A 27,187-nucleotide genomic window follows, 5' to 3' on the forward strand; every position below is an offset into this window, starting at 1 on the left:
ATCTCTGCCTCCCCGTCACTGAAATTATAAGCTATACCACTGTGCCAGTTCTTTTTTTTTCCTCTTTTTAAGATTTTATTTATTTATTATGTATACTGTGTTCTTCCTGCATATACTCATGCACACCAGATCTCATTACAGATGGTTGTAAGCCACCATGTGGTTGCTGGGAATTAAAACTCAGGACCTCTGGAAGAGCAGCCAGTGCTCTTAACCTCTAAGCCATATCTCCAGCCCCCATGCGAGTTATTTTTACATAGGTTTTGAAGACCAAACTCCGGTCCCCAAGCCTACTTATGAAACAAGCATTTTACAGATTGGGCTATCTTACCAGACCAATTTCTTTCTTCTTTTTAAAAGGACAAGCAAGCAAAGCTTACTGAGAAGTACAGAAACAGCTCCCTAAGACAGGATAAGTAGTTAAAAAGAGTTGCCTAATATCTCCTTCACAGTGGAAACAAGGACACGGCAGAAAGAAATTCTACATTGTTGATGGGTATGCAAATTAGTTCAACCAATATGGAAATCAGTATGGAGGTTCCTCAAAAAACCAAGAATAGAATTACCATATGATTTTACTGTAACATTCCTAGATACATAGCAGAGGGAATTAAATGCAACACAATTCAGAAAAACTTGCACATCTACGTTTATTACAGCACTAATTCACAACAGCAAAGTTATGAATTAACCTGGATGCCCATCAACAGATAAAGGGATAAAAGGAATGTGGTGTATACATTCATAACAGAAATAGAATTTAATTCATCCACAGACACCTTAAAAAATGGATCAGCGTTGGTATCGTATCTAAAATTATAAGCTGAAATGAGTTGTTTCTTTGAAAAAGGCGTTCTTTTTCAAAACGAAGCCCCTATTTTTGTTTCAGACAGACAAGGACTCATGTGGTTCAAGCTGGCCTTTAATTTATTATGTAGCAGAGGATAGCCCTGAACTCCTGATCCTCCTGCCTCTACCAGAGTTCCTTCTGAAAACATCTATTCCCCTGGGACATTGAGCTTTTTCCTATATGAATCCACTTCTGGTATATCGGAGAAGTCGATGCAAACAAGGGCAATCTGTCACCGTGGAGACAAGGACTAGCAGTGCATGCTGGGAATGCAAAATGCACTGACCCTTAAATTTTATGTACCAAGGCTGGGCATGGGCATGGTAGTTCCCACCTTTAATCTTAGCACTCTAGAAGTAAATGGCTGTTCAACACCATGTGGGCTCTGGAAACTGAACCCAGGTGTTCTGTAAGAGCATAAAGAGCTCTTAACAACAGGGCCATTTCTCCAGCCACCTAAAGCAAAATTTAATCAAGAATAAAGAGAAGTTTTTCAAGCTAATAGAATGGAGAGCTAAAAATGCCTACCATTCTTTAAGTTTAAAAATGTTTTCTGAGAATGCTAGTGTTGGAAAAATTTTAAAACTCTTTTAACTTGCTATACTAGTCTGAAAAAAAATGCTATGGGAAGGCAAATTCTTAGCTCAGGACAACGCTAAAAAAACTCTTGGCTGAGGGCAGGTTTGAGACGTTCACTGAGTACTGCCTATTTCTGTCTCTAAAGAGGTAAAAAGATCTTCAACAACTCAGTCCACTCTTCGCTCCTTGACAGCTTTCCTCTGGGGTCCAGTTTATCAGGCGTGGTTTTTTAGAGGCACAGGTTTCCCTGGCCTGTCACTGGCCTGCTATGAACAGTGCTCAGAAAGAGTAGGAGAAAACCTCGAACTGTCACCTGCATCGAACTGTCACAGCTGAGCTTATGAAATGTGGCTTAGTGGATGGATGTGTCACCTACTTTTTACTAGGGCTACTTAAGTCTCACTTGGCAACAGGCCAGCGTCTCCCTTCTTGCTTGCATACCCCACAGGTGTCTCTTTCTAAACGTTTTAGCCTGGTGCCCCATATAAGCTCTGCACTCTCTCTAGTCATACTGGAAACAAGCTCTCTCGGGGCAGATGCCAACAAGTCTTATGTACAATTTCAGTGAATTTTCACAACCATCTGTACAATATAAAATAGGACTCTCCTTCCAAATAATCTGGAATGCTTCTCCTTGAACACAACATTTTAAACCTTAGACACGAACAAACAGTAACTAAACAAAATAGTTGAATTATTCAGATTATCAGAACAGGAATTCTGGTGTCCTCCCACTAAACAGAAGAGTACAGAATGAGGGAGAAAGCCAGTACCACAGGAAACAGATGAAAACAATCTCGATTGGTTATTGCACTTAGAAGGAAGCTTTATGAAAGCTTGTGTTTTATGAAGTAGAGTCAGTGTTAATATTCAAGAATACGTATTATAGAACACGTCTGTCATCCTAAAACCAGAGAGGCCGAGGTAAGAGGGTCCTGAGTCCACAACTAGCCTGGGTATACAATAAGACCTGGTCTTTAAAAAGGAAAAGAAAACAACAAAGCCCAAACCAAAAAGCACAGAATGGACAATATTGAAAATCGAGGCTACCTATTTCAATGTCTATAAATATTAGGGCTTGTACCCACCTCCTTTGCACTCTTAATTTTGGTCAGAAATGTATGCAGTTCCATGGTTTCTGCAAACAGTGCTCGACATACTGCCTGATAATGATTTGGTGCCTCCGACTCAGCTGGGAGATGAGCAGCACATATCTACAGGAGAAAAAAAAAAAGGAAATAATGGAATTTGGTTATCACTGGCATTTTAGGTACCATTAAAAGAGACACACCCGTCTACCTGAATTTTTTCTTTTAGATGAAGCTAAGTCCCATCACCTGAGATTTATGTACCATAGGACCATGGATAAAGGCCACATAATCATGTGGAAAAATGGTTTAACTAAAGGATACCTAGCAGCAAAGATAAGCTGACTAGAATTAGATCCTATTGGAAAATGATAGGGACATGTGCCAAAGTTTAGCCTGAGAGGAAAAAAAGATTTGCTAAATATTGACAATGTATTTTAAGTGTCATAATTAGTTTCAGCTGTCAACTTGATGCAACACAAACCTGGGAAAAGGTAACCTCAACTGAAGAATTGTCTTGATCACACTGGCCTGTGGCCAAGTCTTTTTATTTTTTGTTTCTGTTTTTCAAGACTGGTTTCTCTGTGTAACAGTCCTAGCTGTCCTGGAACTCGCTTTGCAGACCAGGCTGGCCTCGAACTCACAGAGCTCCATTTGCCTCTGCCTCCTTAAGTGCTGGGATTGAAGGTGTGTGCCATCACTGCTCAGCTGTGGCAAAGTCTAAATTGTGACCACTTTCTTATGTGCGGATTGAGTAGTAGGGTATACGCCACAGTAGGTGGTGCTATCCCCAGGTAGGTGAGTCTGGGTTCTATAAGAAAGCTAGCTAAGCCAGCCAGAGGGAGGAAGTCAGTAAGCAACATTCCTTCATGGTTTCTACATCTTGTTATTGCCCCGACTTCCCTCAGCAATGGACTGTACCCTGTAAAATGAAACAAACCCTTTCCTCTCCAAATTGCATTTGGCCATGGTATTTATTGCAGCAACAGAAAGCAACTAGGACAACCAGCTACTGTTTTCTGAGCATTCCTCATGCCAGATACATGTCTGACATGGCGTATGCACAGCACAGTACACAGTACAATACTCTCAAATATAATCCTGAATCATCCCTGTTCTGTTTTATCCACAAGGAGAACCTAAGCATGCTTCTACTAGGTTCTGAAGCCCACACTTGTTCTCTTGTGAAGCCTGGGGAAGTGGGAATGGAGGCTGGAAGAGGAGGGCAGGGAGCCAGCGAGCCCTCCAGTGCTGTCTATGTCTGGCCCTCATGTCTCAAGATGATGCAAGCTATAAGAGAGGCAACTTAACATGACACAAAGTGATCTGGAAACAAACGCACACCAGGTCCTTATTACACTGCAAAGATAGTCTCTTAGGAGAAATAATGTTATGTTTCTAAAAAATAAGATTTATGTATCCATGTCCAATAGTCACATTTTAAAGCACTTCATTTGCAATAAAAAGCTGTTAATGTCTCTTAATAAGTTAGACATTAATATACTTGTTGGAAAGAAATCTGCTATATTTTAACAATTTCTAGAAAGAATAGAGAGAGCTGGGTAAGGTGAATCCAAACCTATGATCAATCCCATTGCTACTCAGACATTGGGTTAAGCATGAACACACATGTAATTATTTTTCTGACTCATTCTGGTGCTCTTTGCTGCTGACTCTAAAGCCACATAAATTGTGCTACAAATTTAGATATATGCTCCCCTTGAATAAAGAATATATTCTCTGGCCCAGAGATGGCTCCATGGTAAAGAACCCTTGCTCCTCCTCCAGGTTTATAATAGTCTTTATAAATGTGGTTTTCGTTATTTTGTTTGTGATGAACATCTTATGCAATTTGATTCTGAATTACTGTCTTAGAAAATACATTCTAGGATTGGGGATTTAGCTCAGGTGTAGAGCACTTCTCTAGCAAGCAAGATGGGGTTTGATCCCCATCTCCAGGAAGAAAAAAAAATCTTGAGGAAATAATTTTGAATTTGAGTAGGGAGTTGTTACAGTTTGGGTATGGGATAACCCCACAAAGGCTCTTGTTAAAGGCTTCGTCCACACCTCACAGTGCTATTAAGAGGTGCTGTGATAGCTTCATCAGTGGATTAGTCCTCTGGTGATATCATAGTTGGATTGGCCTTGGAGGAAGTCAGCCTTTGTGGGGGTGCTTTTGAAGGGTGTTCTCCTCTGCTCCTTCCTGTCTCTGTGCCACCTGTGCACCATGAAGAGCCACATCACTCTACCTCATCTTTTCCTCGTGGTGTTCAGCCTCTCACCACACAAAGGCCCAGAACCAACAAAGCCAAGTGAGCATGGACTAGAACTTATGAACCTATGAGGCCACAAGTCAGAATTAGTCCTTGCTCCTTTGTTTTTCTCAGTACTTTGTCAACACACACACAAAAAAGTAACACAAGGAAGGCACGAATATGAACCCTTTAGCCAAGGTGAAGCTGATCAATGAACTGAACGAGCGAGAGGGTCAGCTGGGGGGGCAGAAAAGGTGTCTTGGCACTCGTAATACAAGGACAGCGCCTGGATTTTTCTTGGAGGGCTTCCTTATGAACTGACAGAAGGAGACATCATCTGTGTGTTCTCACAATATGGGGAGATTGTCAACATTAATCTTGTGAGAGACAAGAAGACTGGGAAATCCAAAGGATTCTGTTTCCTGTGTTATGAAGATCAGAGGAGTACAGTTTTGGCTGTTGACAATTTTAATGGAATTAAGATCAAAGGAAGGACTATCCGTGTGGACTATGTGTCAAACTACCGGGCTCCTCAGGAATCAGAAGATGTGGATGATGTGACCAGAGAGCTGCATGAGAAAGGCTATGGGGCTAATACACCTCTGTCAAGTTCTCCTGAGGTCTCTGAAGATGAAGATGTCAAACCCACAAAAAAGACAATAAAGGGAAAAAGCAAAAAAAGAAAGAAAAAGAGAATACTGAACACAGAGAACTAGCAGAATCGCCGTCCTGCTCTTTGTCCTCCAGCAGCAAGACAGCAAAGGAAAAGGATGACCATGGCCCAAAGAAGCACAGCAGCAAGAACTCAGAGAAAGCCCAGAAGTCTGAATCCAGAGAGGGAAAGAAAAACCAACCAGACTCCCCTGATATCAGGAGTTCCTTCCATGGTAGAGCAGAGGATCCCGAGTGGGAGCCAAAGAAAGAGAAACCCAAGCATGAGCAGAAGTCCCCGAGCAGGAGGGAAGGAGAAGAAAAGAGCAGAGATAAAGATAGAGGGAGGAGCTCAGTTGTTGCTTATTCCAGCAGGCATGGTGGGCATTGTGAAGGGCGGAGTCATAGAAGCAGAAGTAGAAGTCCCAATAAGTCCCATAAGCATAAAAAGCATAGGCACTCCCAGGAGCGGGAGCCCTTCCATGCCAGTGACCATGGACATTACTGAAGCCTGTGCCAACAAAATTATGAATTTTGTTGTATAAATATCAAATTCTCTTTGTTGTTGATATTTCTCTATATAAAGTTTTGGGGACTGAATTCTTTCAATCCCTTACATGGCAGACTTGTTCAGAAGGCTTTAGTTTCAATAGCTAGATACCTTGGATTTGAAAAACTACACCAACACCATCCACTGTCCCTGGAAAATAGTTGGCACTGACCTGAGTATGTGGCTGATATTTGGTTTATAGACTTGGCCCTTAAACCCACAGACCTGTGATTTGTGATTTCTAGCAAAGGCAAAGAAGGCAATGCTGAGTTCTAGTCTTCATGTTAGATATTTAGAGCCCAGCACTGTTGGACCTTACAGATGGCAGGCACAATTGCAGAGAGCTGCAGTTTCTGAGCTTTGGACAGCTTAATGTGGATGTGATAGGATTCTTAAGACCAGCCGGTTCCCTCCCCATTACATCTCTTTTCTGTTTGCAGGGATGGAACCCAGGGTTTTATACATACCAGAGAAGTGCTCTATTAGAGTCAGCTATATCCCAGTTCTCTTTATTTTGTTTCTGGTTTTTGATGTTTATATTATCTCTTTATGCATCTTTTTCTTTGTAACTTATTTATTTGTATTGAGATAAATACATATAAAATAAAAGTAACAATTTTAAGCAAAAAAAAGTAATACAAGAACCCTCTGTGTGGTAAAAAAGAAAAAACCAAAAAACTAAGAAACATGAAAACAATACAGCTATCATTGAATGTCTTTTATTCTTTGTTGTTGTTTGTTTTGTTTTGTTTTCTTGAGACTTGGTTTCATGTAGCTTTAGCTGGCCTGGAACTGGCTATATACACCAGGCTGACCTCAAACTAATAGAGTTCCTCCTACCTCTGCCTCTGGAGTGCTATGACCTTTGTTGTGGACCATCACACCTTCTTTTGACTCTTTTAGTAAAATAGTATCTCATGGAGCCCAGGCTGACCTTAATCCTGGTCTCTCTGCCTCACTACATCGTGGAGAAAAGCATGGACTCCTGGCCTCTCTGTCTTCCTCTAGTCTTTGTGCAGCCCCTCCAACACACACACAGCTAAGCCTGGAGCCACTGTCAGAATATAAATTTTGCTTCTTACGCAATACCTTATTCTATTCTTCACATTTGACATTACTATTTATCAGTGGTCTTCACAGAATTAGTAGGACATTTTTGGTCTGCCAACTCCAATGTTTAATTAATTAGTTATTAATTTTTGTTTTTAGGACAGGGTCTTGGAGAGGGCAGGGATACAAGGAACATACCTAAACATAATTAAGGCAATATACAGCAAGCCAACAGCCAACATCAAACTAAATGGAGAGAAACTCCCAGCGATTCCACTGAAATCAGGAACAAGACAAGGTTGTCTACTCTCTCCATCTCTATTCAATATAGTACTTGAGGTTCTAGCTAGAGCAATAAGACAACAAAAGGAGATCAAGGGGACACAAATCGGAAAAGAAGTCAAACTCTCACTATTTGCTGATGATATGATAGTTTACATAAGCGACTCCAAAAATTCTATCAAGGATCTTCTACAACTCATAAACACTTTCAGTAATGTAGCAGGATACAAGATTAACTAAAAAAAAAAAAACAGTATCCCTCCTTTACACAGATGATAAATGGGCTGAGAAAGAAATCAGAGAAACATCACCCTTCACAACAGCCACAAATAGCATAAAATATCTCGGAGTAACTCTAACCAAACAAGTGGAAGACTTCTATGACAAGATCTTTAAATCTTTGAAGAAAGAAATTGAAGACGACACCAGAAAGTGGAAAGATCTCCCATGCTCTTGGGTAGGCAGAATTAACATAGTAAAAATGGCAATCTTACCAAAAGCAATCTACAGATTCAACGCAATGCCCAGCAAAATCCCAGGAAAATTCTTCACAACCTCAAAAGAACAGTACTCAACTTCATATGGAAAAGCAAAAAACCCAGGATAGCCAAAACAATCCTGTACAATAAAAGAACTTCTGGAGGCATCACAACCCCTGACTTCAAACTCTACTACTACAGAGCTACAGTACTGAAAACAGCCTGGTATTGGCATAAAAACAGACAGGAGGAGCCGGGCGGTGGTGGCGCACGCCTTTAATCCCAGCACTCGGGAGGCAGAGGCAGGTGGATCTCTGTGAGTTCGAGACCTGCCTGGTCTACAAGAGCTAGTTCCAGGACCAAATAAAAGACCCGGATATTAATCCACACATCTATGAACACCTGATTTTTGACAAAGAAGCAAAACATATCAAATGGAAAAAAAGAAAGCATATTTAACAAATGGTGCTGGCGTAACTGGGTATCAACATGTAGAAGAATGAAAATAGATCCATATCTATCACCATGCACAAAACTCAAGTCCAAATGGATCAAAGACCTCAACATAAAGTCAACCACCCTGAACCTCATAGAAGTGGGAAGTACACCTGAACGCATTAGTACAGGAGACCACTTCCTAAATATAACCCCAGCAGCACAGACACTGAGAGAAACAATTAATAAATGGGACCTCCTGAAACTGAAAAGCTTCTGTAAAGCAAAGGACACAGTCAACAAGACAAAACGACAGCCTACAGAATGGAAAAAGATCTTCACTAACCCCACATCAGAAAGAGGTCTGATCTCCAAAATATACAAGAACTCAAGAAATTGGTCACCAAAGGAACAAATAATACAATAAAAAATGGAGTACAGACATAAACAGAGAACTCTCAACAGAGGAATCTTAAAATTGCTGAAAAACACTTACGGATATGCTCAAGATCCTTAGCCATCAGAGAAATGCAAATCAAAACAACTCTGAGATTCCATCTTTCACCTGTAAGAATAGCCAAGATCAAAAACACTGATGACAACTTAAGCTGGAGAGGCTGTGGAGTAAAGGGAACATTCCTGCATTGCTGGTGGGAGTGCAAGCTGGTACAGCCCCTTTGGATATCAATATGGTGATTTCCAGAAAATTAGGAAACAACCTCCTCAAGACCCAGCAATACCACTTTTGGGTTTATACCAAAAGGATGCTCAATCATGTCACAAGGACATGTGTTCAACTATGTTCACAGCAGCTTTGTTTGTCATAACCAGAACCTGGAAACAACCTGAATGCCCCTTGACCGAAGAATGGATAAGGAAAATGCGGTACATTTCCACAATGGAGTACTATACAGCAGGAAAAAAAGACATCTTGAAATTTGCAGGCAAATGGATGGAGCTAGAAAACATCATATTGAGTAAAGTAACCCTGACCCATAAGGACAATTATCATATGTACTCACTCATAAGTGGCTTTTAGACATAAAGCAAAGAAAACCAGCCTACAAATTACACTTCCAGAAAAACAAGACATCAAAGAGGACCCTGAGACATACATGGATCTAATCTACATAGGAAGTAGAAAAAGATAAGATCTCCTGAGTAAACTGGGAGCATGGGGACCATGGAAGAGGGTAGAATGGGAGAGGAAAGACAGGGAGGGGAGCAGAGAAAAATGTAGACCTCAATAAAATCAGTAAAAACAAACAAACAAACAAACAAACAAACAAGATCCTATGGGAAGGCCAAAATAAAAAAACAAACACCAATCAGCTGTGACTGGCACGGCTCAGTATTCAGGTACAGAACCTGCTCACAGATGCCGTCCATTCCACAGAGGCCAGCTGACAGAATCATGCCCAGTCAGCCGGATGACAGAAAGATAACCAACACCCAACACACCTACAAGTGGCCAAGAGCCACGACCCAGCAAAAGGCCAGAGCCAGGCTGCAAACAGTCTGAACTGTTGTCAAATGCTGAGTCACTATGCCACTCTTTTAAACTATGAGACAATGATTCACAGACGTCAGATACTAAAGTGAACTATGGCTTTACCTTCATGACATCTTGATAGGAACGAATAGCTGAGATGTTTCTCTTTTCTCCATCTTCATCCTCAGGGCCTTCATCTGCGGCCTCATATCCCTCATCGTGGTTACCATCAGCCTCCACAGTGTTGGCCATTTGGTCGATGAGCTGCTCTAGAGGAGGGCTCAGCTCCCTCTCTTCATTTTCCTTCAAGCCGTAGTCCAATGCTTTATAAATAATAATTCCCAGGGATTCAATAACCTATAGGTATTAAAGAAGGTGGTGAATGGAGGTGACTGACAACTCTAAGGACTGCAAGACATGAAATGTTCATGATTTCAGACATAACTAATATTTGAGAAGAAATTTAAAAATTTTTACCCAACACATGTATTTAAAATTTTGAAAACAGCAATTTTTGTATGATTTCATAACATATCCACAAACCTTTTTCATATTTTCTTAAATTTATACTAGATGTTAAGATCAGTATTTTCCACTCATCACACAGACACACACACACACACACACACACACAAATACTGACCAAGCTGACTTGCAGTATTTTCCAAAAAATTTTATTTCAATGTTTAGAAACTTCATAGATCTCCCAAAGTAGCTGAGACTTAAAAATTCAGTTCTAAGTAGCAATTCACTTAAACCCAAATAACAAGAAATATCTTCATATCAATATACAGATTGTTCAATGAGTTCCACCCACTGGAAACACAGCTATCTCAAATGGTACAAACAAATGGGAGATTCATTTATTTTTTTAAACCCAGAATTTGCAATGAAAGACATGAGAACCTCCCTGTGGCCGCCTCCATCCATGTGAACCTGACTTGTGAAGAGCGGGTCCATCATCAACAGTGCCCTGACAAGTGCTCCAGACATGGCCAGCAAGGAGAACTCTAGATTATCCCTCAACACTGCCTAAAACATAAACACAATGCCTGTATTTTACTTTATAACACCAGCAGCACTATTCCTTCCATCTTAGTTCTTCTCCTTTAAAAGAAAATAATAGAGTCACAACACCAAAGACTTAGAATTAAATGACCTTTATCAACAGTCATCTGGCTCAAGGAAAATCATTTTTGGTAATTCTTCTGTAAAATGGGTACTAGTAACATTTACATGTCATGCACTCTTGAAGTCATTAAATGCATGATTATGTACAAATGCACTGTTCTTCCCCTCTTCCCTACATTCACTGTTTCCAATGTTTATCCCGTTACCAACCTCAAAATTGTAAAGAAACTTCATTTCCTTTATTCTACTTTTTTCAATGAGGTGATTTTTAAAAAATAATCTGTATAGTACTTTTTAATGCAAGAGTTGTAAGACGAGTTAAACACACTAGCACTGACATCACATATACAATACCCTGTAAAAGCATTCACACAATTACTTAACAAATTCTACAAAATCTCAAAGTTTTATTACCAGAGGAAATAATACAAGCATTTAAAATACATATAATATTACTTAAAAGGTTTTTGAAAAAAATTATTTTATGTATATGAATATTCTATGGACTTTATGCCAGAAGAGGGCATCCCACTACAGATGGCTGTGAGCCACCATGTGGTTGCTGGGAACTGAACTCTGTCTGGACTCTGGAAGAGCAGTCAGTGCTCTTAACAGAAGAGGGCATCCCACTACAGATGGTTGTGAGCCACCATGTGGTTGCTGGGAACTGAACTCTGGACTCTGGAAGAGCAGTCAGTGCTCTTAACAGCTCAGTCATCTCTCCAGCTCCATTACTTAAAATTCTTAACGTCTAATTTTGAAGCAATAAAACTATTTTTTAAAAAAGACTTCTGGGGGCTGGAGAGATGGCTCAGAGGTTAAGAACACTGCCTGCTCTTCCAAAGGTCCTGAGTTCAATTCCCAGCAACCACATGGTGGCTCACAACCATCTGTAATGGGGTCTGGTGCCCTCTTCTGGCCTGCAGGTATACACACAGACAGAATATTGTATACATAATAAATAAATAAATATTTTAAAAAAAGACTTCTGTGTAAGGTTGCAGATTAGAGGCTGCCTCTGTGACATGATGAAGGGAGAAGAGTCAAGATACGACAGAATGGATTGCTCCAAAGAGAGACAGAGCAGCTAAGCATCAGGAATGCACCCAGGAGGAGCAGGTCTAAATCATAAACACAGTGCCTGTATTTTACTTTATAACACCATGTGGAGGACAGAACCATGTGGGGAGAAGTATACGGAGGGGAGATTCGGAAAGTCCTCCATACTTGAAGAAGCCTGGGAGCAGCTGCCATTTAGTGTAGGACTTGTCCACTGATAGCAGCTGCTGGGCTAGAACACATGGCACCTAACATAAGGACTTGGAGCCAGAAAAAGATGAACGGATCCTAGAAGGGGCGGTCTGCAAGTCATGGAATGTGGCAGCCTAAGGCAGCATCTTCCTCTACCACCATCCCAGAGTGACTTACCTGGAGGAAAAACTCAACCTACCCAACACCCAAGCTGACAACTTGGGAGCACAAGCACTAGAAGTAAGACAGGTGGAAAGACTCCACAAGGACAAAGACAGCCTCAGCAAAGACAGTGGAAGCCGGAAGCACCCAGAGGCAAAAGGAAGTACAAGCCATCTACTGTCCCCACTTCCTCAGAATCTTGGACACTAGAACTCATGTATCCAGAAAAGTGTGTACCTGGCAAACCATAGAGAAGCAGTAGCTAGTAGATGGTGGCAAGAAACTAAAAGAGCCATTCCAAGCTCTGAAAGAGGAAACTATTAACTAATTCTGACACAACTTCTTGGCAGGAAGAACATTCTGAAACAGTCTGTTTGGCAAACACCAAGCAGCATAAATGCAAAACCAAACAAGCATAGAAACAAACAAAATTGAAGTTAGACACACATTTTCAAATTACAAAAAAATCAAAGAAAAATCATTCTGAAAGAAGCTAGTAGGGGAGCAGCCATCTCACTAATGGGGTAAGGAGATGACTTACCCCATTAGTCTGTCTGCAGAGACTGAAATGTTATGCAGGTCCAGAGGCTAGTCACCTTATCTTGGGCTAACATTAGCCCCCTGGACAGTCCACCTTGTCCACACCTGTGTGGATCTGTACTAGCATCCTATGAGTCATAAATAAAACCCTTGGAATCTACTGACTTAGCAGATCCATTGGCTTCTATCAGCCCCAAAGCTCAGAATATCATCAGACAGCCCCCGAGGCCTACAGAAAAGTCTCCCTCATCTTGCTGTACCTGCCTCTCTGATGTATCCACCAACGTCCTGTAAAACGCCATGAAACTTGTTCTGGCTCCTGGGCCATGGTCACTCAAATGGCTCCAGAATAAACTATCTCTTATTCTCTTTAGGGTGAGAACTGTGTTTTTTTGCATCAATAGAAAGCATTCAACGAGATGGAAGCAAAATATTCAGTGCCTCAAGAAAAACAACAACAAAACCAACCCAACCTATACTTTATACTCCATAAGGTTATCCTTCAAAAGTGAAAGAGACTTTCTCAGAAGCCTTGCTTAATACAATGCCTAAGTGCTATCACTAGCCTGGGGAGTGGGGGATAATTCTTTAGGAAGAAAGAAAATAAGTCAGAAACTCGGATCTCTATGAAAGAAAAACAATGAAGAAAGAACTAGGGTCAAGTAAAAACTTTTATTCTAACTATTAACAGATACCAATTTAAAAGAACAACTGCCATACTAATTGTGTGTGTGTGTGTGTGTGTGTGTGTGTGTATCTCCTATGTTGCATGTATATGCCTGATATAAGTCAGAAATAATATAAGGGATAGGAGGAAGAACTGGGATTATCTTGATAGGACAGGTCATTTGCCATCCTACATTGAGGATGGAATCGTGTTAAAGGAAACTCGGCTTGAACTGTAAATACACACTGCAAATTTTAGAGCAGACACTAAAGAGAACAACAGCAAAATAAGTACAACTGGTGTGCTAAGAAAGGTGAGGAAACACAATCATGTAAAATGCTCCTTTAAAATCACAGAAGGCAGACAGTCCATGGAATGCAAAAGAGAGGAACAGAAAACAAAGGTTTAAAAAAATAGAACACAAATGTGGTAGATGTTAATACAACTCTACCAGCAATAATTCTGGGCATCGATAGTCTACATCCTTCAAATACGAGTCTAAAGGTGAACTAAACACCAGTATATTGTCTAAAAGAAGCCCTGTTAAAGGATGGAGACAAATAAACTAAGCTGACACTGATCCAGTAAGAACGGGAATACTCCATGACACTGCTTTGTGACTCTCTGTGGCTCATTCACAGACTGTGAACTGTTACGAACACATCTTAATTCTCCAACAAGGAGACTGAGCTCATTGAAAGCAAAAAAATCCCTCTAGACTTCATCATCATATGTTCAACTGTTTTATGAGCAGTAGGAACTTAACAGTTAATGAACAAAATCAGTAAGATAAAAATTCCTTCCACTCATGTATGCAAGGTTTATGTTTAGGTAAGTACCTTATGGTCATAGGTAGGATTATCTGTCACTTCAATCTCTGTCCTCCCAACTGACCACCACACGGATGGCCCAACCTGATCGGCTCTGAAACATCCTGGAGGATTTCCGACCCAAGAGTAAACAGCATCTGGTCCATTTAAACATTCCAGAACTGTTGGTCTTAAGTCTGACTTTGTCTGAGTCACAGGTATCTCTAAATGTAAGTCGGCCTCTTAGAGATGCAGGCATAACACAGCTGGGCTCATTAGACAGGCATGCACACCAGGTGGCTCTTCCCTTTGGTGGGAATGAAGGACCCTCAAGAAGTCTGTTAGCAGTTCTGCAGTCCTGAGCTGGGACAAGAGGTGACCACCAGAAAACTACTGAAAATTTCAGAGTATTTGGACACATAACTGAACATAGCAGCTCCTATAGACAACTACTTAAAATTAACTTTAGAAGAACGCTGGCCAAATCGTATGGAAACATTTTAAAAGCTTAAGGAGCTGGAGAGATGGCTTGGTGGTTAAGAGCACATACTACTGCTCTTCAGAGGACTCAAGTTTAATTCTGAGCACACTCACAGCCACCTGTAACTCTGACTCCAAGTGAACTTGATGCCTCTGGCCTCCACAGGCACAAGCACTTATGTATACATACTCCCCACACAATCAAAAAGTAAAATGGGTAAGTGTGTGGCCTCCTCAAAGATAAAGCAGATGGCTACGGGCACATAAAAAAAAGCTGTTTTCCAGGCAGTGGTGGTTCACAGCTTTAATTCCAGCTACCTGGCGGGAGGTGGGGGGGGCGGAGGACGGATCTCTGAGTTCGAGGCCAGTCTGGTCTACAGAGTGAGTTCCAGGATGGCTAGGACTACACAGAGAAACCCTGCCTTGAAAAACTAAACAAACATAAAACTAACAAAAAAAAAGTACACTGTATGATTTTCAAAGGAACTTCAAGTAAAAATGAGACACTACTATATCCCTTTACTAGAAAGGCCAAAGCTGACAGCAACAAGTGCTAACAAGATGTAGAATAATTGGAACTGGTTTTTTCTCTTTTTTTCCTCGAGACAGAGTTTCACTATGACGCTACAGCTGGCCTCAAGTCATCCTTCTTCATCGACTAGGAAGTGGCTGAATCTACAAGTGCATGCCAGCTCACCAGCTATGACCAACAGGAACTCTTATCCATTGATGCTGGGAATGCAATATGGCATGTTCACCATGTCATGCCCACAGTTCAGCAGTTTCTTACAAAAGGAAACATCTTCTTACCATATGATCCAGCAATTACATTCAAATAAACTGAACATTTCTGTCCACATAAATCAAGACATGAAATATAGACAGCAATTTTGTTCACAATTGTCCAAACACAGACAAGACAACCTTGAGCAAATAAGTGGACAAGGGATGTGTAGCACATAGAGACAGAGGAAAATGACTCACAGATAAAAAACCGAGTTCAGGCTGGGTACAGCTAAATGAGGCCTGAGCCAAGCAATCAAAAAGGCTATCAAGTTCAAAACAACTATACGAAATGTAAGCCTTTAATGATTTTACTAGATAAAGCAGACAATTTGATAGGCTATGGCTGTATCATTCTAACCATGTCACACTCTAGAGGAGAAAAACAGTGGTTGCCAGGGCTCAGGGGAAGGGAGGCAGTGAAGCACCAGAGGTTTTGGGGTGAGGAAAGTACTCCATCAAGTAGTACATCTGCAGAACACAGTAAAGGGAGGCATGTCATTACGTATGTGCCAGGATGCAAAAAAAAAAAAATGTACAACACAAAGAGTGAACCCTAATATCCTATGGACTTCCATCAATAACAATATACCAATATTAGTTCTTCAGCAATAGATTATGCAGAACATTATGGGACGAGGAGAGGACTGTGTGGGGACTCTCATGCTCTGAGATAAAGAAGCCTTCTGGCTGGAATAAATACACAGAAGCTGTAGCTTAAAAAGCACAGTGGCAAAGAACAAATTAGAAATAAGCCCAACAGCATTTTTGTTTGTTTGCTGTCTTAGCAAAGAGGCAGCGGCAGGTGATGCTGAGCACAGGTCCCTCACTCCTACCTCCGCCCATGACTCTCTCACTGGGGAACCAGTCAGTCAGGAAGCCAGCCTGCAGCATGGCTTTCATTTATTTATTTACTATAAAAGCATCATGTGATGCTTTGAATGTTTTGTTTAGGTTTAATGTCAACTCCACATGGTAAAAATTCCTATCTGTGTCTCCAGTTGAATTGAGTAGGACAAACCCTCCAAGTTTAAGAAGAGGGTGAGCTGGAGGAGGAAAACAAGGAGGGAGGACTGAGGAAAGAAGAGGGAAAGACAGAGTAAACAGGCAGGCGCTTTGCAAACCATCTTCAATTCTATACGACTCGAGAGGGAGTGAAATACGGAGAAAGAATATGGCCATGCTTCCAGCAACACTTGAGCAGAGCTGGTCTCACTTCTAACATCAAAACCACTTCCACCCCAAACAATCTCAAGCTAAGGCCCAGTTAAGTTTAAGCACTGGTATAAAATCCAAACAATTAAAAGAGTAAAAATGATAGCACACAAGCGTCTATAACGTGACTAGTCACACTTAGATTCATCTCTCTGAAGTCTAGTGGCTTTAAAATGTAACTTCCATTTGTGTGTGTGCACACATGTATGTTGTGTGTACATACCTATGTGTGACTCTGAGAGCACAAGTAAATATATGTTCATGTGAAGCCCAGAGGTTATAAATGTCTTCCTCAAGCATTCTCTGCCTCATCTTTTAATTTTAATTACTTGCATATGCATATATAAGAACATGAGAATGGGGCACACACATGCCACATGGTTGCACATGTGGAGGTCAGAGAATGACTTTCAGAAGTCAGTTTTCTCCTTCCACTGGGGATTCCAGGGATAGAAGTCAGGTCATCAGGCTTATATGGAAGAACTTTTGCCTACTTAGCTATCTTAGTGGGCCTTCATCTTGGTTTTTATTTTTTTATTTTTGTGTGATACGGTCTTTCACTGGAGCTGGCTCAGCTAGACTGGCTGGCCTGTTGGCCTCTCCTCCAGGGCTAGAATGTGCTACACTGCATGTGGGTGCTGGGTTTATTGGTGGGATCAGAGACTGTCTGAGTGTCTGCTTCTCAGATTCCTAATCTATATCTGAGACAGCCAGGATTTTAAATATACTTGAAAGATGACTGTGGAATCATGCAATTACGGTTATCCTAAAATGAAAATGCTAGAGGAATCATGTGATAAATTTCCAAGTGACAGTCAAAGCCTAGATTCCTACAAAGACTCTGGGAATCACTGTGAAAACAGGAACAAAAACACCTGTGCTGGAGCCCCCAAACTCTCAGGGAAAGTTAACAGATGAGGATCCAAAACTCACTGACTCTCATTTAGCCTTGGAGATGGCAAGCAGATAGCTTCTACCAGTGTTGAGCCAGGAATGGAGGCTGATGCCACCATGGCAGACACCTAAGTCAACTGTTAAGGTAATTATAATTAATTAAAAGGGGAAGGGAAACAACAGTGGGTCCAAAGGAAGGAGGAAGAATGAACAAGACTTTTCAACGTTTTCAACATAGGAAGAAGGAGTCCAAGTGAGTCTTAGTTTTAGCTTATGCTAGTAGAGACTGTGGTGGCGTTTTGGTCAGCTCAGACACCTGCAGGGAATACAGTCCTAGATCTTAGGTAGGAAACTGTGTCCTAAACTGACTATAAGACAGTGAAGTCGTATGAGAGTCGAAGGAGAAATCATAGGGAAGGAACTAAATGCTGAACTGCCAGCTAGAGGCTAAAAAGCCCAGGACCAAATTACAAAGAAGGGACAGGAGAGGAAGGAGTGAGAGGATGAAATAAGGACAGTCACAAAATCAAGAGAGAATACCTGTACGCTGAATGTGGTCCAGAGGGAAGGGGATGCACAGAGCACAACCCCTGGCTCAGGGAGGTGGTGGCCATGGGACTTCTGCAAGGACAGTCCACGTGTATAAACAGAGATACAAGACTAGTCAGAGGGGAGAGGAGAGTGATGTGTGTGTGTGTGTGTGTGTGTGTGTGTGTGTGTGTGTGTGTGTGTAAGACAACTAGATATTCTGTCTGGAAATAGTGATGAAGTAGGGAGGAAAAAGTTGAAGACAATGGAAAGACAAAAGTCAGAATTACTGAAATGATCAGGTGGCCAATTCTATCTCCCAAACAGCTTAGGGACTACCCCCCTGCCACAAAAAAAAAAAAAAAAAAAAAAAAAAGGAACCACTTTCCCTGAAGTAGATTTGACCTGTTTGTGTGGTTTTGGTTTTGGTTTAGTAATGAGGGCATTAAACACAGAGCTGGAGCTTCAAGGGCTGGCCCAGGTGCTTTTGTTAAGTGATAAAAAGTCTATTTGCACATACATGGTAGTTACTCCTTGACCAACACTAGAGAACTTTCTAGGTCAACAAAGCCATTTACAAGTTGTCCCCCAGGCTCTCAGAGTCCCAGTGTACTTCACTTGGAGCACTTTCCCTGGGTTGTACTTTCCATTTTGACTCACAGTACCCTCTGTTGTTGCCTTCACCTAACATTTTGTCTGACAAATCCCAACTCCATTCAGCCTTTAAAAGCAGTGTTGGGGGAAGATGAGAACAAAAGGAACTTTCATATTTGCTACTATGAACAGGAAATAATATAACTACAACTATATTGTAAAATGTCTAGCCAGGTGGTGGTGGCGGCGCATGCCTTACCTTTAGGAGGCAGGTGGATCTCTGTGAGTTCAAGGCCAGCCTGATCTACAAAGTGAATTTCAAGACGAGCTCCAAACCAAAAGTCTAACAGTTTCTTTTAAAAGTCAAACATATTTGCCACACTAAGTACCAATTACATTTCTAGCTATTTACTGTTTTAGGATTTCTATTACTGTGATAAAAACACTATTACTGGCTGCCATACTCCTTTAATCCCAGCACTTGGGAGGCAAAGGCAGGCGGATTTCTGTGAGTTCGAGGCCAGTCTGGTCTATAGAGCTAGTTCCAGGACAGCTAGAGCTGTTACAAAGAGAAATCCTGTCTTGGAAAAAAACAAAACAAAACAAACAAACAGACAAACAAAAAACCAAAAACCCACCATTACCAAAAGCAAGTTGGAGAGAAGGGGGTTTATTTCACTGACACTTCCTACACTGGGCTGGGTGGGTCCTCCCACATCAACCACCAACCAATGCCCACAGACTGGACTACAGCCAATCTGGATAGGGACGATTTCTCATTTAAGGTTCCTCCCCCAGATAACACTAGCTTCCTCAAGTTGGCAAAAACCCAACCAGGATATTTACCCAAGAGCAGTAAACATGTATGTCTATAAAAAGATTTATACAGAGCAGGCACGGCAGGGCACAATTTTAATCCTAGCACTTGGAAGGCACAGGCAGAGACAGGTACATCTCTGAGTTCAAGGCCAGCCTGGTCTATGTAGCAGGATCTAGGACAGCCAGGATCTAGGACAGCCAGGGCTACATAGAGAGATCATGTTTCCAAACAAACAAGCAAAGACTCACAAAAGTTGGGGAGACGGCTCAGCCAGTAGACTGTTTGCCAACAGGAGGACCTGTGTTTGATCCCCAGAACTCACATAAAGCTGACAGTAGTAGCACACACCTGTAACTCCTGTGTTCCTATAGCATGATGGGAGGCAGAAACAAGAGTCCCTAGAAGCCCTCAGGTCAGCTAGCACAGGGGTAAACAGCAAAGTGCCCTATCTCAAAGAGGAAGGCAACAACCAACACCCAAAGCTGTCCTATGACCTCTACATGCACACACATCTGACACAAGGATTTTTAAAAGACTCATACATAAATGCTCATAATAGCCACATATTGTAAACAACCTAACTATTCAACAACATAAACAAAGGAACATTATATAATAGTGTTGTGGGAACTTGATCTGACGGCCAATTGTATTGGGGTAGCTTGGCCTAATGAGCATGGTCTTCTCTGGGGACACATAACCCGAATTCTCAAATAAAATGTAAGGGTGGGGTGAAAGACACTCTCTTGGATGTAGGCAAGCTGGCAGTGAGCCACAGGAACACATGTGGCAGGTGGCTTGGATTTCGTCCCCTTCTGAAATGGGCGGCAGCGGAAATGGTGATGGTGGATCAACTGGAGCTGCAGCAGCAGCAGCTTTGTTCTGTATTGTAAGAGTACTTCAATGGTTGGCACCTGTTAATAAATCTGACTTGATCACAGAGTTCCCTCCCTCTTTACCTTGATGCCCAAAGTGGGGTGCCACAATGTTGTTGCTGTTTTTACTCTTTACTCTTGGGAGCCCACCACCCAGCAACCAAATAACTTACACAGACTTATTATTACTTATAAATGCCCAGCCTTAGCTTAGCTTGTTTCTAGCCAGCTTTTCTTAAATTAACCTGTCTACCTTTTGCCTATGGGCTTTTTCCTTTTCTTACTTCTGTATATCTAACTTTCACTCTTACTCTGAAGCTAGCCTTGCTCTCTCTTGCTCCTTCTTCCTTCTTCCCAGATTTCTCCTCCTATTTATTCTCTCTGCCTGCCAGCCCCAACTATCCTTTTTCCTGCTTGCTATTGGCCATTCAGCTCTTTAGTGGACTTTGTGGTGTTTTAGACAGGCAAAGTAATACAGCTTCACAGAGTTAAACAAATGCAACATAAAATAATGCAATATATGTTTGCATTATTAAAACAAATGTTCAACAGTATAAAGAAATGTAACACATCTTAAAATAATATTCTACAACACAACGGAATACTAGGCTGGAGACAAAAGAGAACACATTACTACAGAATGTGATAATATAGCTGCAAAATGTTGCTGATGATGAGTTGCAAAAATTGTTCTTGAATCAAAACTAAGAACAAAGAAACAACCGAGCAGCAACAATAAAGGTGGCATAAAATACACATCCTGCATGATTCCATTTACAGGAAATTGGAGCTGGGGTGCGGGAATTGACTGTAAAGATAGATAACTTTCTGTGAAGAAATGATTCAGATAGCATTTATGCAAGACTACAGATTTGTTTAGACGTCAAACTATCTAAATTAGCAGTATTGTATTACATTTAAAATTTCTGTGCCTCAAGATTTGTTTTCAGGCAGTGCCTCATCTTGGTAGCCTAGACTGGCCTGGAACTCACTTTGCAGTCCAGGCTGGCCTTGTACTTTCTATAGTCTCCTGCCTCAACCTTGAAAGTGTTGGGACTGCAGGCGTGAGCCACAGATCCTGGCTCTCAAGATTGCTGAAAACTAGCTGAGTGAGTTAACTCTACTGTGAAGAAGACACTGAACCAGGAATCATGAGACGGGATTCTACAGGCTATCTGATGTATGACCTCAGACCAACCACTCAATCCAGGTGATACTATTTAGCTTACACTAGCATTAATGAGTATGATGAATAATAAACACAGAATTAAAACATAAAAAAACCACAGATACAATACTTTAGTTTTGATTAAGAGAAAGGCTAAGTAAAGTTTTTTTCAAGTAGGTGTTAAACTAAATTATACTGTAAAGAAGAACTACATTAGCAACCCAGCTGTCATCATGAGACCCTGCCTGACCTCTCTGAAGAAATACTCAAGTTTAGAACTGGTTCTCTCCTTCAGTTGGGAAAAACAAAAGACAAACAAACAAAAAAACCCAAACAGGCTTTAATCTGGAGAAGAAACAAATACAATGAAATCTGAACAATGCTGAGAAAAAGGAACTTTCCACTACTGAGGATTATACATATACATTACTGATCAGTAATGAAGCCTGATTAAAATGCATGCATGGTGTCACCTGTCTGTCATCTCAGCACTTAGAATAGAGAATCAGGAGTTCAAGACCATCCTTGACTCCAAAATAAGTTCAAGGCCAGACTGGGCAATATGAGATACCATCACAAACTAACAGATTGAGGCTATATACACAATAAAGCATCACTAAGCCCTTACAGCAACAAAATTCTGAGCCATACGATATCATGGGTGAACCTTAAAAACATGTGCTGGTTAGTTCTTTTGTCAACTCATACAAGCTAGAGTCATCTAGGAAGAGGGGACTTAACTGAGGGATCGCCTCCATCAGATTGTACTGTGGGCAAGCTTTGGGGCATTTTCTCAATTAATGATTGATTTGGGAGGACCCAGCATACTCTAAGAAGGTGGTTCTGGGTTGTATAAGAAAGCAGGTTGAGCAAGCCATGAAGAGCCAGCGAACACACAACAATTCTTCCATGGCCTCTGCTTCAGTTCCCCCCTCTAGGTCCCTGCCTGAGTTCCTGCCCTGACTTCTCTTCATGATGGACTGTAAGCTGTAAGATGAAATAAACTCAAGTTGGTTTTGGTCACAGTGTCTTACCACAGCAATAGGAAGCAAAGTAATGCATCATGCTAAGTAAAGGAAGACACACAAATAACTAGGATTCCACTAAATGAAACATCTAGACTTTATAGAAACAGAATTTATAGTGACAGAAAGTGTACTTGAGACTAGTAGGGAGAGGTTAGTTAAGGTTTGCTAATTGCAGAGCTTATGTAACAGTTTTGGAAGCAGACAGTGACAGATGTGAATCACTATACATGGATTTAATACCACTGGGTGTATGCTTGAAACAGTTAAGATGTTATGTATATTTCAGTACAACAAAAATCCTGGGTCTGGGGCAGGAGAGATGGCTCGGTGGTGAAGAGCATGGGCTGGTCTCACACAGAACCTGAGTTCATTCCTAGCACCCACACCAGGCAGCTCACAACCACCTGTAACTGCAGAACCGGCCTCCTTGGACATACACACAAATAAATTATAAAATTTTTAAAAACTATATAAGCTTAACTCAATTCTAAGGAGGTGTTACCACTTGGCAGCATTCAAAAGGCCCAAATCTTATTTATTGTGGTTCCTGGAGTTTCCAAAATGAAATAACTGTACCAGGAATCAACACCTCAGGAGGGGCAGCTGCATCTCATGCCTTCACTCTGCAGAGCCCTGGGCAGGCCTCAGCTGCCTTCAGTCATTTAGCCTCTGAAGGGATCACGGCTGCATAGGCCCCACATTGCCCGTCCTCCTTTGGAGCCAGTTTCTTCTCTTGATTTCACACTCTACAGTGTTTTCCATCCAGACCACAGCCTGCATGAGAAATGCTGTTCCTGAGTAGGTATTTCAGCAGACTCAGCAGCGCACTGGGTGGAGGAGAAGGTGGAAGCTCTCCTCGGGCGCTTTCTGTTTTCTTGAGTAAAGAAAACTGTAATTCGAGCTGGGAGTGAGGAAGGAGGAAAGTGCTGAAGAGAAAGACAAGGTCTGAAAGAGCCTCCCAGCTGATCAGGGCATGTTCTGGTGAAGACCCAAGGTTACTAAAGTTTTCTTGCAAAGGCAACACTGCTTTAAAAAAGAAGAAGTACACTAAGGAATTTTCCAGTTAAGTGTGAGTCACATGGAGAAATGCCTTCTGCAATGGGAAGAACGTGGTAGTCATTCTTAGATGAAGGGATGTACCCAGGAGCCCAGCACACCCTCAGATTGACAGGGAAGGCACAGGAGCGTCTACTGCAAGAGGATGTGCGGAGTGAGATGCAATGTAATTTCTATTTACCACACAGACTCATTTCTGATCAATATATATATATATAATGCTAAACCACACAGCCCATGTGAGCAGTGATGATCCTCATCTCCAAATAAACACCCTGTGACTCAAGAGGACCCACCTGTCCTTCCTCCCTCACCAGTGGGGAAACACGGACATGCCAGGCACTGAGCCTTTATGTGGATGCTGGAGATCCACACTCAGGCCTCCCAGCTACACAGGCATGCTACTGACTAGACTGTCTCCCCAGTGCCCTCTTGGCATTGCTGGCAACACACCTTAGGGCCCCACAGGCTCTAAGCAAACACGCACTGAGCTATACCCTCAGCACCCTAACTTCCTTATACAGCAAGTTTTATTTTTGAATATCACAAAAATATAAGAATGGCTATAAACGCCAGTATAAGCCCAAATCCACCAACTGTAGCATATAACTCTGGTGTAGCCATACAAAACAGTATTATTAGAGGGTCATAAAAACAAATGCCCTGCTGACATATAGACCCTGAAAAGCAAAAGAAATCACACTATTTATATGAAATATCTATGACTGATAAATCTATAGAGGTAGAAAGATTTTTATTGCCTAAAGCCGGACTACTGAGGAGAAGTGTGTAATAACTGGCAGAAGGTATAAAAATCCTTGGGGCTGGTAAGATGGCTCAGTGGTGAAAAGTGCCTACTGTTCTTCTGGGGGAAGGGACTTTGATTCCCTGCATCCATGTCGATGGCTCACAACCTCTTGTAACTCCAGCTCCGGGAAATCCAGACCTTCTGCAGCACAAGGCATGCACATGATTCACTTACTAGATTCAATCAAAACACTCAAACACATAAAATAAAAAATGGACAAATTTTTTTAAAAAAAAAATCTCCAGGCAGTGCTAGCGCACGCCTTTAATCCCAGACTTGGGAGGCAGAGGCAGCCAGATTTCTTGTGAGTTTGATTTGAGGCCAGCCTGGTCTATAAACTGAGAGCCAGGACTATTAAACAGAGAAACCCAAACAAACACACAAAAATTCTTCCTGGGATGAAGAAAGTATTTAAAACTTGGTGGTTGTAATGCTCACATAGCTCAAAAATACACTGAGGGGAACTCTGTTCTCCAGCTGTTTCACCTGCTCCTGCCTTCAGGTTCCTCCCTGAGCTCCTGTCCTTCTTCCCCTCACTCAATGACAGACTGTGGCATGGAAGTGTAAAGCAAATAAACCTTTCCTCCCCCTTCCCAAAAGAATATGCTCAACATCGTGAGCTACACATTTTAGATGGACAAGTGCCGTGGTATGTAAATTGTATTTTGAAAAAACTATAAAAATCTACAGGAAGTCAATGACTGTTCAGGGAGAGGGAACAAGTGGTTTTCAGGGACAAACCTCAATCCCTGAGTGGTCAGCCCCAAACACATTCAAATAACAGCAACACTAATTGGGCTCAGTAGGAGGTGGTGTATAACAATAATTATAAAAGAGGTCATGAATTTGAGAGGGAGTCAGGGAGGAAAGAGAGGGGATAGTGGGAACAGGAGAAGAGTCGAAGCCGAGAGAAGACAGGGTGGGAATGATGCAAATATAATGCAGCCATGTATGAAATTCTCAAATTAAAAAACATTTAAAACTATTGCTGAAGTTATAGTAAGAAATGGAAAATGGCAAAAACAAAACAAAACAAAAAACCACAATATGGGATGTCTAAAATAATATCTTAAAATGTGGATTTGCTGGGCAGAACCCAATTGGATGAAAAAATATACATAAACTTACACAGTGAGCGTTATTCTAAACTACAGCATTGTCTAATATTTTAGAACATTCTAGCATGATGTGCTTTACATTTAGGCTGCTGTTCACTGGGCACAAAGAACCACTGATAGGTTTAAATGTCATCTAATTTTAATTTTAAAAGGTAGGAAGTAGCTATCAAACTAAACAACACAGGTCGACAGAGTAAAGAAAACAAAGCTTTCTGTATGAGTCTAAGGTGAAGTTACAGACATAACAAAAAGGTCAAGCATTACAAGAAAGGCAATTTTAGGATCTGGAGCACATTCACATGCTTACATCCACAGCGTAAGGACAGGCCTAAGAAACACTGCTTCAACAGCCAACTATTACAGAATAAAGAAACCAAATAATTTCTAAAATTTATGTGTGTGTATATTTGTGCATGTGCGTGTGCGTGTGGGTGTGTGGTGGGGTCAGAGGGTGATTCCCTCCTCCACTATTTTCATTTTACTTCTCTCTAAGGATCAAACTCTAGTTTTCAGGCTTGGCAGCAAGAGCCTTTAGCCACTGAGTCATCTCCACGGTATTGTGAGCATGCGTTAACATACTTGATGTCTAAGTACTAAGTAAATTTAGTATGACATGGTGCTTTGTCACAATACACTTACAGAAAGAGTAAGGAAAATGAGACATTTTCTGTGGGCCAATTCTTCTCTTTCCATTCTTCTGTTTGTCTGAAGGAAAGATCTATCTATGCCCTGTTCCTAGCACAATATCTCACACACTGCCCATCAACTACTAAGTAGATATTTCACTGAGTGAAATAAAAAGACTTAAGAACTCTAGAAGGTGGGACTGAGACTGTCTTAAAAAGAACAAAAATGGCCCATCTTATCAAAACAGCACAAAATAATCATGATATGTAAGTTAATGATCTGAGGCCAGTCATTTCTCCAGAAAGTTCAGCTGCTTATTTGGAATGTTATTATGAACTTTGAACTGAAGGGACTTTCATCTCTGGCTTAAAGCACATGATTAGTAAGTATTAATTAAGGTTCCATACAGCACAAATTATAATCTCCATTCTGAAAGCCAAGGCACTAGAAGGTTAAATACTAACCATGACTAAAAGATAAAGACATTGAAAGAAAAAAACCTGTTTGTTAATTTTTGAACTTTACTCTGGTTAAATATGAAAACATGCCCTCTCTTTAAATTTATCTACTGAAAAAAATTTACTCAGAGAGCCTAGGTGATAGATTGAGAAGACAGACAAGGAACTCGATGAACTGCTTCTCAATCACAGGTCTCACTAACAACTGTCTACAACTTGACAAGGTTCACAGGCTCTCAGAGAGAACGCCATCCCCCCAGCTCCACAGGTGGCTCAATGCAAATAAGCCACCTGAGTACAACTCAACGGAGCACCATAGGAATCAGGTCAACTTCATGCCCATGATAACTCTGTCTTCCGGAAGTGGAAACTACACCCAGTCCAACCTCGCATTTTCTCTGTTTTGGTACCCTCTGGCTTTGCCAGTTATTGCTCTTGTTTATGAGAAGGCATAAGGCATGTGT

General features: G+C 41.3%; 2 protein-coding genes across 3 annotated transcripts in view; one reads left to right on the forward strand and one right to left on the reverse strand.

Moving 5' to 3' along the window:
* The window catches only part of Spire1 (spire type actin nucleation factor 1), a 114,061-nt gene that overhangs the window by 45,383 nt on the left and 41,491 nt on the right, over window positions 1-27,187 (reverse strand). For both annotated transcript variants that reach the window (XM_038331655.1, XM_042055104.1), the window contains exons 3-4: window positions 9,835-10,068; window positions 2,518-2,643 (exon numbers count right to left, since the gene is read on the reverse strand). In XM_038331655.1, coding sequence (XP_038187583.1) covers window positions 2,518-2,643; window positions 9,835-10,068 — 360 coding nt within the window. The remainder of the gene's footprint in view (window positions 1-2,517; window positions 2,644-9,834; window positions 10,069-27,187) is intronic.
* On the forward strand, window positions 4,953-5,931 carry LOC119815505 (RNA-binding motif protein, X-linked 2-like). Its single transcript, XM_038331656.1, is given in 3 exon segments — window positions 4,953-5,013; window positions 5,016-5,426; window positions 5,429-5,931. Coding segments are annotated over 3 exon segments (975 nt in total).

Source organism: Arvicola amphibius, chromosome 5, assembly GCF_903992535.2.
Source record: "Arvicola amphibius chromosome 5, mArvAmp1.2, whole genome shotgun sequence".
Taxonomy (NCBI): Eukaryota; Metazoa; Chordata; class Mammalia; order Rodentia; family Cricetidae; genus Arvicola; species Arvicola amphibius.